At 36.2% G+C, this 12,843-nt stretch overlaps 1 protein-coding gene across 7 annotated transcripts in view; it reads right to left on the reverse strand.

Moving 5' to 3' along the window:
- The window catches only part of FUT8 (fucosyltransferase 8), a 321,926-nt gene that overhangs the window by 48,567 nt on the left and 260,516 nt on the right, over positions 1-12,843 (reverse strand). For all 7 annotated transcript variants that reach the window (XM_024750842.1, XM_024750839.1, XM_024750841.1 and 4 more), the window contains one exon: positions 10,589-10,826. In XM_024750842.1, coding sequence (XP_024606610.1) covers positions 10,589-10,826 — 238 coding nt within the window. The remainder of the gene's footprint in view (positions 1-10,588; positions 10,827-12,843) is intronic.

Raw genomic sequence — 12,843 nt, forward strand, 5'->3', positions numbered from 1 at the left:
ACATACTACACAAATAGCTTCAAATATAATATTTAATACCCCAAAACTAGAGAGGAGAGGAGCATGCTTCAGTGCTTCAATACTATGTTTTGGGTTGCTTAACTAAACATAACCTCTACTGGTCTGAAAAACATAGTTCCATCTAGTCAACAGACAGGTACCCGACGGATGGTCAGTCAAAGGCCCTTACTTTTATGTATTTCTAATATTGAAATCTTCCATTGTTAGTGTTTGGAGAAAACTTCAATGAAGTCCTATCCCCACTCTTAGGGAAGTAACTTGGAAATCAGCACCTTGGGTATGTTCAGATTCCTAAGCATTAATTTTGACACAGCTCAAATGGAGCAGAACCTTCACAGGAATTCTTGATTCTTTTAGCATCACCTACACATTAGAGCTCCAAGACACCATGTTTTATTCCAAATCCCGCTTCTGCCTCCCCAACTCATCATTTATCAGCTTGGAGAGCTAAAGAACTAACCGAAGACTGACGTTTTGTAAGGAAGGTTCTCTGATTGGGGTCAGTGATGGCTTTAGCTAAGAAGGCAACCCAGTCCCCCAAAATAAAGGGAAACAGGCCAAGTTTCCTTGACAGGAGCATAGTCTAGTCCCTAATTAGCCTAGACGCTGTGATTTTACTGGACAAACTAAATAAAACCCAAGAGAAGAAGGGGATGATCTTCAGTTGGGCTGGGATTGCTGGGGAGCTGATGACCCACAAAATTCTATACCTCTCTTATGACACTTAACATATCCTATCTTTGTTACAATTATAGATCAGTGTGTCTTAATACACTCAGTGTAAGTTCCTGAAGGGCAGGGACTGGGTCTTATTTATCTTTCTATTCCCCACAGCAACTAGAAACACTCAAATTTTTACATGATGACTAGTGCACTTCCCTGCTTATGTGGGTGATCCACATATGTATAATTCCACCAAATACCATGGCCTATTACTACTTCCTATTCCATAGAATTAGCCTATAATTTATATAAACCTGAGGAAGAGAGATAAGGAAATTCTAGATTTATATCATACCCAGAGCTCTGGCATATAAAACCAACCAAAAGGGCTAGGAGGCATTCTTAACTTTCTTTAGCATTTCAACAATTATCTTAATTATAGAATCATTCTAAACTTAAATGTGATCTACAGATTATAACCAAGTAAGACTCTTACCAAAATGCAACCAAATGACTGCATTTTGAAGAGAATATGAGAGAGAGAGAGAGAGAGGGAGAGAGAGAGAGAGAGAGAGAGAGGTAGGGTGGAGTGGGGAGAGATCAATGAACCAGGAGACTACTAGCTCATATGAGAATAAAAGATTCTTTACTTTATGAAAGAATTTCCTTTGGAATTCTTTTTTTATTCTTATCTCTATTTTTATTAAATAGATGCAGTGAAATTGAGATCATAGGTAAGAGGGATTTTCACATTATAAAATACCGTCAAATGTTATACAGTTTGCATAATGACAATCTATACAGAAGTTTTAGTAATGTCAATAATATTATCCGACATTTATTGAGTACTCAGTTTATGTCAGGTACTCTTTTATGTGTCTGACATGCATTCATCTCATTTAATACTCCCAGTAAGTCTATGAAGGGAGTACTATTATTATTCCCATTTTACTTAAAAAAAAATTTTTTTTATTGGAGTATAGTTGATTTACTATGTTGTGTTAGTTTCAGGTGTACAGCAAAGTGAATCAGTTATACATATACATATATCCACTCTTTTTTTTAGATTCTTTTCCCATACAGGACATTACAGAGTATTGAGCAGAGTTCGCTGTGCTATACAGCAGGTTCTTATTAGTTATCTATTTCATATATAGTAGTGTGTATATGTCAGTCCCAATCTCCCAATTTATCCCTCCCCCACCGCCATCCCTTGGTAACTATAAGTTTGTTTTCTGCATCTGTGACTCTACTTCTGTTTTGTAAATAAGTTCATTTGTACTCTTTTTTTTAAAATTCTTTACATCAGGGGTCCCCAGACCGATACCAGTCCGGGACGTGTTGGGACCCGGGCTACACAGCAGGAGGTGAGCAGTGGATGAGCGAGCGAAGCTCCATCTGCATTTACAGCCGCTCCCCATCACTCGCATTACCACCTGAGCTCTGCCTCCTGTCAGATCAGCGGCAGCGCTACATTCTCATAGGAGCACGAACTCTACTGTGAACTGCACATGCGAGGGGTCTAGGTTGTGCGCTCCTTATGAGAATCTAATGCCTGAGTCTGAGGTGGAGTTGAGGCGGTGATGCTAGCGCTGGGGAGCGGCTGCAAATACAGATTATCATTAGCAGAGAGGTTTGACTGCAGAGACCATAATAAATCAACTGCTTGCAGACTCGTCTCAAAACCCTATCAGTGAGTGAAAAGAAGTTCAGGTCTCCCACTGATTCTGCATTATGGTGAGTTGTATAATTATTTCATTATATATCACAATGTAATAATAACAGAAATAAACTGCACAATAAATGTAATGCACTTGAATCACCTGGAAACCATCTCCCCCACCACGCAGTCCGTGGAAAAACTGTCTTCCACGAAACTGGTCCCTGGTGCCAAACAGGTTGGGGACCGCTGCTTTACAGAGTTCCACTAGAATGTTTAAAACATGACTTAATTTATAATAATTCAATTTACAGCAAATCTTTAAGAACACATAACATAAAAGGTGTATCAGTACTTACAAAAACACTGATAATTTCTGAGACAGGTATCAAGGTCATGTGGCCCAGACATTCCCACAGGAAATCCAGAGCACCTGGATTCTATTTCTAGTAGCCTTGGATAGGTTCTAAATAGACTTAAGAGGATACGTCAAAAACTTTTCCAATGAAACTGTTTTCACTCCACAATGACTCTGATGCTAATTATGTCCTGCTACTTCCTAAATCATATCTCTTTTAATCTCTGAACTCATTCTGCCAGATCTTTGTCTAAAAAGAGCAGGATATATTGCTAAAGAAAATTCATTCTTATTGATAGACTGTTTTCTTAAAAAAACAAAATCTACAATTTAGTAAAAGTGCCTCACACAGCTTGCAGGGTAATAGTTTCAGTTTTGGACCAGGATGCAGGAGAGGTGGGTTTTCTTTCTTCCTTTTATTACATTTATTGTGCTCTGGTCAAGTGTTTGACATTGTGTAAATAACCCAGAAGACTTAGGTCCTGCCACCATCTGGAGTCTCCTTCAAGATAAAATAAATAGCTAAAAATTTGAACACAGAATAGTACTTCTTAAAGTTTTCCTCCAAAATGCTCCCAACAGCAGAGGAGGGTAAACTTATAGTACTGAGGATATGAAGGCTGCACTAAACCTATGGGCTGAAGTCTGATGTTTCATCAAAATTTTCATTTTACACCATTATATAACCTGTTTGTTTTATTATCTGAAAATGATTTAGCTTACACATCAGCAAATAAAACTGATAGTCCAGAAGAATGTACCATGTTTATCCTGGCAGTTTGCAAACCTCTGGCTCACTTTCCCCAGGTTTACTCATAACTCGAAAGGAAAAGCATTTGTAGGATAAATACGGAAATAAACATCTATGGTTGCGTTTAAGCTGTGTGGGTACTCCAGGCGAAACTGTCGTGTGGACGAAGCTTCAGCTCCCTATTCCCATACTGTGTAACTATAACTGAGATACCACAGATATCTTCCTCTCTCCTGAAGTGGGAAGCTGAAGATAAAGGAGATATCATAGTGAAAGGTAGTTTGAGTTCTTCTGAGATACACATATATTCTAACTGGTATTTTACATTCCTGAAACAAAAATCTTCCTTTCTTTTATGGACCATGAACAGCAAAAACAGTCTTATATAGGCTGAGATAAAAGTCTTTACGTACCTGCAATGATATGTGTTTAGGTCAGTAATTCTCAAAAGAGTAAGGTGTAGGGCAGAGAGACCTATTAGAATCTTGAAGGTGGGATAGCGAGCTTTTCATCTACGCATGGTACCAATGCAGTCTTCAAATCTTCTCCCTGAACCACCACCCCTTCCCCGCAAACACAGCCAGTTTTAAAATCACTAACTACAGTGAGCTACTGTTATAAGTGGGAGTATACCTTCTATCTCAGGTGTGTTGGTATAGAAAAAAATATTAAGGTAGCTACAGAGAGACTCTCTGACTGATTCAGAATTTTACTATGATTAAATGGTGGGTTTATTAAGCACAGAGATATTTTAGCACTTAGAGGTTATTCTCAGAGGTTATTTAATTTTACTGTGATTAAATGGTAGGTTTATTAAGCACAGAGATTTTAGCACTTAGAGGTTATTCTCAGAAGTTATTTCTCCTCTCTGGATCTCTTTCAATTTTTCCATGTAACTTTATAATTTTAAAAGGGAAAACTGTCTATGATGCTCTTATAAAGGCCTAGTTTTCATCTTAGAGAAAAAGGATAACTTTTCTATTGTTGCAGATTATAATCTAATAATGTATTCTATTACTATGTTTTTGTTTTAAAATTTGGGGACCAAACATAGACAGTGAAAATAAACTGTATGTGAAAATCATCTTAATACCTTTTATAGCCTTTAATCATTTTCCCTTGTGATTATAGCCCTATAAAAGTGGATAGGGAGATAGGTACTGAGTACCATGAGCTTTCTTAGAATGAAACTGAGGTTCAGAAGCTATAATTAACTGTTGAAGTTCAGAAAGCTAAAAACAACAGAACTAAGATCAGACATGGGTAAACTCAGAGACCAGTATCCTTTCCTCTTCCTCATATTACCTAAACAGAGAAATAAAGACATTTTTGCAGCACAAGAAATCTAAAATATTATGTGCACTTATTTCATGTTTCTACTAATCAATCACCAAAGGCTGAAAATACTATTACTGTAAAAAATACTACATAGAAGTGTGTCCATAGCCTATCCTAATAGGTATGTCTATAGATTATCAACCATATTATTAGTTTATCAATCAGTCCATCTGAGATAGGCCATTATTAAGGATACAAGCTTGTTAGATTATTTAGATGACTCCAATAGACATCTGAGTAGTTTTGTAAATGTTACAAATACTAGTTTCACAGGAAAAAGTTAAAGTATAATTTAATTTGTGTTCAGCTTGTTAAAGATTTTCCTTTTGACCTTAGTGAGGTATTTGCTTAAACGATAGAACTAACATACGATCCAGCAATCCCATCTCTGAGTAATATACCCAAAGGAAATGAAATCACTATCTTGAAGAGATATCTGCACCCCCATGTTCACTGCAGCGTATTTACAATAACCCAGACATGGAAACAACTCAAGCATCCACAGATGGATGAAAGGATAAAGAAAATATTATATATATATACATATATGTATATACACACACACAATGCAATATTATTCAGCCATGAGAAAGAAAGAAATCCTGCCATTTGCGACCACATGGCTAGGCCTCGAGGATATTACACTAAGTGAAGTAAGTCAGTCAGAGAAACACATGCACTCTATGATCTCCCTTGTATGTGGAATCTAAGAAAACAAACTCATAGGAACAGAGAACAGACTGGTGGTTGCCAAAGGTGAAAAGAGGTGGGGTGGGGGCGGGGAAGGTAGGGGGGAAAAGGGTGACGGTGGTCAAAAGGTACAGGCTTCCAATAAAAGGACATATAAACTCTGAGTATGTAACATACAGCATGGTGACTATAGTTAACGATACTGTATTGTATATTTGAAGGTGACTAAGAGAGTAAATCTTAAAAGGTCTCATTACAAGAAAAAAAGTTTGTAACCATGTGAGGTGATGGATGTTAACTTACGACAGTAATCTTTTTGCAGTATATACATACCAAATCATTATGTTGTATACCTTAAACTAATACAATGTTTATATGTCAATTATATCTCAATAAAATTGGAAAAAAATTGCTCAACCAACGTGGAAGACTAAATTACCTTCCTATTCTCTCTATAAAAAATGGTAATGCAAAATTGTTATCATACGGAGATTACCCAAATTTTAAATAAAATGCAGGAAAACCAGCATTACAGAAGTGCTTTAGGCAGTTAATAAAAATATAATGTTTTTTTCTGGAGTGTATGAGTTTGTGGTATTTGTCAGCTTTCAAAACTTTACTGAGTGAACGCTAAAAAATATTAAAAATGAAATTTTTAATTAAAGAGTTATGGCTCCTAGATGACACCAAGAGCCAACTGAAAGCAATCTGGCTTCTAACTTTGCCCAATCTCCGAAGCAAAAGCAAAACAAAGAGCTCTGACACCTGAATTAAAACCTGGGTTTTACGGAGGAACACAATCATACAACCATCCAAGCGGAAAGCCTATAAGTAACACGTGTTTTCAAAATGAAACGTAAGTCTCTCAGTATTCAAACTTTACAATGAACTATTTCTAGTTTCCCCAATGACTTGGTGTTCTCTTGCCTCTTTTCACATGTTGTGACCAATGACAGAAAATTCTTCTATCATATCTCTACCTGGCTGACTCCCACTCATACTTTGGGTCTTAGCTTAAAAATCACTTCCTCCAGAAGAATCCCAAATACGTGTTAGATATGTGCTTCGGAGTACTATGGACTTACCCATATCACAATAAATTTTAATTGTTCATTCAAGTTGTCTACCTTTCCCCCTAGGCTGCCCCTGACAGCATGTAGTCCAGCATGGTGCCTAGCACATAGCAAGTACTTTTATTAAATTACTTCTAGTTTAAGGTTGCCTCCATGTAAGGATGCCAACTAAAACTCTTTGACCAAAACCTTTTTTTCAAATGAGGTATGGAGAGAAGGTAACCATCCAATTTAGGTAATTAAATACAGCAAGTGGCAATCTACTTAAACATGCACTTAAATCAGACACCTCTAGGGCATTAAATTTTTATCGTATTTACAAACAGTTTCTTACTAGTCATTATTTTCATTGAAAAGAAAGCTTTTCAATTAGATTTATCAAATTAAGTAATTCAGTTCAATTTATGACAATCAAATACAAGAGAAGGAAATGCAAAACACCCAAATGGTTTAACTGCTAATCTGAATAAATGTGCAATTTTTAGAATGGAAAAAAGAGTGGAGAACTGAGTTTAAATAGCCGAGGTGCCCTATTGCTAAATCATTTATTCAAGAGTATTTCTCTAGCAACTAGAAAAGCATCTTGGAAGCTGGTCGCCATACATAGCCTAAAACAGTCAAAATACTTTTAAAAACAAATCCATTTTTGTTGAAAGATACTTCAAACTATTAAATACCAATATTCCCATTCTGAATTAGCATGAGGAATCTAGTTGGAAGAATCGGGTCTATGAACATGTAGTTAGTTCAGGGTCAGGAAACATCTTGCGATACAGAAGAATAACTGACCGTTTTATCAACAACTTTAGAACAGACAGGACATCTATAGGTGACAGGGAAACGTTATTATTAACTGGAAGCATACTTTCTAATATTTTGCTTCACTAAACCAAATTATACTACAAAGGGTACGGTTTCATACGCAAATATAAAAAAAATGAAGGAGAAAAAAGGAACTCAGCTTACACCAAGGCATGATTTGGCTATTCAAATGATCAAATGTGCATACTAATTCCTGTACTGGTGACAGATCTGCACAGAAATCACTGAATTCCACCCGCAAGCACATCATGTCAAGTGTGTATCAACAATAATAATCTCATGGCAGTGGTGCCAAGGGGATATCCCAAGGTTCTTTGCACAGGTCAGAACAATAACAGATTTAGTTGATTTATGGCTAACTGAAGGATTAATGCTATGAAATTTCATTCTGATTCCTCTGATTCTAGAAATAGGTTACGTTTCTCCAAAAGGTACACATATAGATAATATACATAAACAGATACAGGAGTGGATGGCAACCATACTTCTCACAAAAATGAAAGTATTCTAAGTTCAAACATAAACTTCTTCCTTCTTTTAGATATAAGATTAGCATCTAAATTATTTTAGTTATAATGAGTTCTGCAAGAATACTGAAAATAACTGCTAGTTTAATTAATTAAAGGTGTCCAATAGGCACAGTTTAATTCATTAGCATGGAGAAAAAGATATGATTTTATATAATACCTGCAGTTATAAAGGAAGTATCTATTTAATTAAAATTATAATTCTATGCTGCCACGATAAAATGATTTCTTTGATCAGACGGCAAATGACTAAGAAGAAAATACCACTGGTAACTCTTCAGTACCTAAAATTATATGAAAGATTTGGAAAAAGTTACAGAATAGGGGGAGGAAAGAGGACAGAGATATTAAATTCGTCATCTTATTTAGTTCCCAAACATTCAGGACAGTTTCTAATCGTTATTCTGCTAAGTAAGGTGTTTGACATGAGCTCACTAGGAAAGACTTAGACTGGATGTAGATAGAGTGAATGTACTAACCAGAATTCTGTCATTTGTAAGCTGTGTGATCCTGGAAAAGCCACTTAGTATCTACCAGGCCTCAAGATTCCACATAAATAAAGGAAGGATAATTTCTAGAACCTGTTTAATTGTAATGTCAAGAAATTCTGAATGTTTCAAATTCAAGCCATTGTTAATCTTCATGTTCTGTAGTTGCCACTACAGACTACAAGATGTACGAGGAAGGCTTACAATCAAACAAACCAAGTACCTAGTTGTAACATATAGGCATGGCCAACCTACACACTGAATTTGACAAGTCTAGTGAGGCTAACCTTTTACTTTTTTATTAACTGACCGCTACTCAGAAAGCTGCCTCTCCCTAGAAACAGTGAAACATAAGAACTTTGTCCTACGCCAGCTATATGCTTCCACAATCAAAGAAACTTGAAACTGAACTAAGTCCACAAAATGAAAAAGTTAGCCACAGTGAGACTGACAGAGTTGCTTTTCCTGTATCTTCCTAACCTTGACACCTAATCTGCACCAGCTATAAACTACAGACCTGTCAATGGAAGAGGTAACCTCAAAACTAAAACTCAGGTAGGTTCTAGATGAAGAGGTTCACTTTAAAATTTGAAGTGAGCTACAAAGAAAAACATATGTTGATATACCGAATAAGGTTCCTAAATAATCCTGCGGAAAACAAAACTTGTATCACAAGGTAATACTTTAAATCCATATAGCACATTTTATAGAGCAACTTAAAGCATTTTATAGAAATTACCCAATTGACTTTCTTGACACTTCTGTGAAGTCAAGTATTACCTGTATTTTCCAAAGAAGGCAAAAAGAAACAAAGGAACTAAAGTTACTTACTTTGCCAATGACATAGCTGTCCATTGCACGTCTAGGGTTTTAACTTGTGACAAAAGGTGCTCAGCTCCATAAGAAATTACATTAACTGAAATGCCTCAGCATGTTGAAAAATACTGGACTTCTCACAAGAAGTGAGTGCAGAGATAGCGTACTGACTTACTCAGCATTTCACCTGATCACTGAGTTCAGTATCTGCCACACTGTCGGCACTCAATGAATAAGGGCTATTAAAGATAGCTAACAATTACTAGAGCTCATATATCAGGTACTGTGCTAAGTGCACTATACATATTAGTTCATTTAATCCTACCAACAACTCAAAGAGGTAAGTAAATTATTACTTTTCATTTTACTGATGAGGAAATGAAGGCCTAGGTTAAGTAACTCGCCCAAGATTACAAAATGATACAGCAAAGATTTTAACAAAGGTAGCCCAACTTGGGACCTTGTTTAAAGATCGTCGTTGTAGAAAGAACAAGAGACTCGCAGTAAGAAACTCTATCTATACTCTATTCCCTGTTTCACCAAGTCCTTGGAGAGAAGAGAAATTTCTTGCTAATCTTTGTATCTCCTCTCAGGCCTAGCATGGTACCTTAATCACATTATTCCTCATTAAATGTTTCCTGAATAAAATTAAAATCACATGAACAAATTAGGCTTCATTGTCCTCAACTGTAAAATGGAGATAAAGGTACCTGCATTGCCTGCCTAAGCAGTTCTCATAGTGTGGTCCCTGGACCTGGAAACTTTGTCAGAAATGCAAGTATCAGGCCCCACCCCAGGCCTATTGAATCAGAAAATAGTATTTTCTGATTCAAGGTGATTCTCACACATGCTGAAGTTTGAGAACCACCAGTCTACCTTAAAGGATAATTTGGAGGATCAGATGAGTACAATAATGTGAAAGCACCCAAAAAAGTGGAAGTATATCATCATCATAATCATTAAAAGAGTAAATTATGTTCCTTGAAAAAACTTAGTGATTTTGCTAGATCCAGATAAAAATGAACATCAGAAATGAAATTATCATGAGGGAATTCCCTGGTGGTCCAATGGTTAGGACTTTGCACTTTCACTGCAGGGGGCATGGGTTTGATCCCTGGTTGGGGAAATAAAATCCCCACATGCTGTGTGGCACAGCAATAAAAAAAAAAAAAAAAAAAAAAAAAAAAGAAGGAAGAGATTGATCATGAAACATTTTGTGAATAAAAATTATTATTCCAGATTTTATCTGGATAATGTGTAGCATTCACTGGATGCAGAGAAAAAGACAACTAGAAGCCATAAGGTTGTACGTAGGAATCTGATAACTTGGTTATGCAGTGGTTCCAACACAGAGAGATGACAAACTACACAGGCTTCTTACCTGACCAGTGTCCAGTGGAGATGCCAGATCTGTCTGTGCAGGTCTCACTTACAGGTCTAAACACAGTTTCCCATCCCCCAGTAGCATAGCGCCAATTGTGAGATTCCAAGATGAGTGTTCGCTGGGTGCCATATGCAATCATGAAGCAGTAGACCACATGATGGAGCTGACAGCCATAGCCACAGCCTTTGTTGATATTACACACTAGTTTCTTGGCTTTGCTGCAGTCCTTGGGATTCTGTCAGTAAGGAAGAGAAACAAAGGTGAAGATTAGCTGTACTGAGAGGTTAACTTCTCTTTACAGGTGACAAATGTCAAAAATCATATAATAAGCCAGGACTAATCCAGTATATCTTATTAATTAAGCAAGGAATTCAGCTTTAAATCATATTTCAAAGCATCCACTGAAAATTTTATGTGCATACTTACGGAGATGGCAGTGAAAAACACCAGTTACTTTGGAAACATCACTAAACAAACATGAAATTAAGCAGTTACGTTTTAAAAAATATTCTTTCACTTCTCTTATCACTCAGAACATGCAAGTATGATCTCCTCTGAACTCAAAGTTGCACACACTGAAATCTTTATGAAAGAAGCAAAATAGTTCGCTTATTCCAGGTGCAGTTCAGCATTGAGATTATTACCTTCACTGATGAAACAAATCATCTTAAAAGAAAAACTACAATTTAACTAATAATTCCAACTATTCCAGAATTTGAGATGTCACCAACAAAATATACTTCTTCATTATGGAAGTAAAGCCACTGAGTAAAAGGATATCTGAGTTCAACAATTAAAAAATATCAGTCCTGGGACTTTTTCACAAAACCAATATTGATGATACCAGTAATTTTTAAAATAAAATGTAGAGCATGTTTTATATTGGATGTATTGAGAATGTGCTACGCCAATTTTTAATCAGGAGATCCATTTTGCTATTTACATGTTTTGCTATAAGATGAATAGCAAGTAGTTAAAACATTTAATATTATCTAACAGTGGGTGCAATGGGGTTAAGCAAACATGAAAAATTCTTTTTTCCCATTCTAAAGTTTCAATTCCACTGTAATTTGTATGGGCTGTTGCTAAATATCCCTAGGCATCTTAGTTCTTCAAATAAAAATTTGTTTTGACAAGGACTCCTTAGCCTGAGAAATTTTTCAAGCTGTTCTGTCTGCAAGGGAAGAGAAAGGATGGGTACCTTCAGGAACAGAATCTTTTCTTTTACATAGCAAGAAGCAAGGTAATCAGTTCTCAATTTATATAAGGCTTTAATAAAGCAGTTGCCAAACCACAAATCTACAACAATTTTCTAGGGATATCATCTGCTCCGCAAAGTAGAGCCCTAGAAACAAAAGCTAGGATGGTAAGGCTATAAAATGATTCTGAAAGAAACGCTGCAAAAGGAAAATGCCACACACCGTTACTTTCAGAAGTATCTTTCATACTCAGGTGTGCCACTGCAGGCTGGTCCTTTCAGATCAAAGCAGAACCTATACCATCAAGAGCCTTCTGAAGAGTTAGAGCCCTTATGAACCCAAGAGAGCCCAGATAAAATTCAGCAAGATGTGGTCAATACTGTTTCCTCAATCAAGTACTAGAGTTGCTGAATCCTCTTCACTTGAGACTTTGAACTCGTGGCAGGCTCCTAAGGCAATAAAGATCCCCACGCAGGTGCTACGGCCACAAAAGAGTTAAGAAGAACAGAAGGGGTGTGATGTTGGGAGACCAATTTATCATTTACTTTCTTCTAATGTTATACAAGGATCTGGGAATAAAGAATAGTCAAAGCTTTATTATTAATTCAATAGTTAAGAGAGCAAAGAATATCGATATTTGTCAGATTTTTCATGAACTGTAAGAAATACAGCACTTAGATTATCTCTAAAATTCATACGAATGAAAAAGTCCTTCATATATTTTTCAATAAACATTTCCTTTTACAGCTGCTTTTAGATGTACAGAATTATTGCAGTTAGTACAGAGATCCCATATACCTCACAACCAGTTTCCCATATTATTATATCTTATATTAGTCTTCACATTTTTTAAAGGAAAAAAGAGTAAAGGAGCATAATAATTGAAACAGATGACCTTTAGTTTTCAAACTGTAGATTTTTTACTTAAAAGAAGACACATCTGCATGAAAAAAAAAAATACATCTACTGTGTTTCTTAAGAGTTTAATTAGAACCCAGTGTTTCGAGCACAAGAACTGAGGCCTAAGAGAAAGAAGAGGGTAATTTATGAAAT

The sequence above is a fragment of the Neophocaena asiaeorientalis genome, unplaced genomic scaffold (assembly GCF_003031525.2).
Source record: "Neophocaena asiaeorientalis asiaeorientalis breed wild unplaced genomic scaffold, Neophocaena_asiaeorientalis_V1.1 scaffold140, whole genome shotgun sequence".
Classification (NCBI taxonomy): Eukaryota; Metazoa; Chordata; class Mammalia; order Artiodactyla; family Phocoenidae; genus Neophocaena; species Neophocaena asiaeorientalis.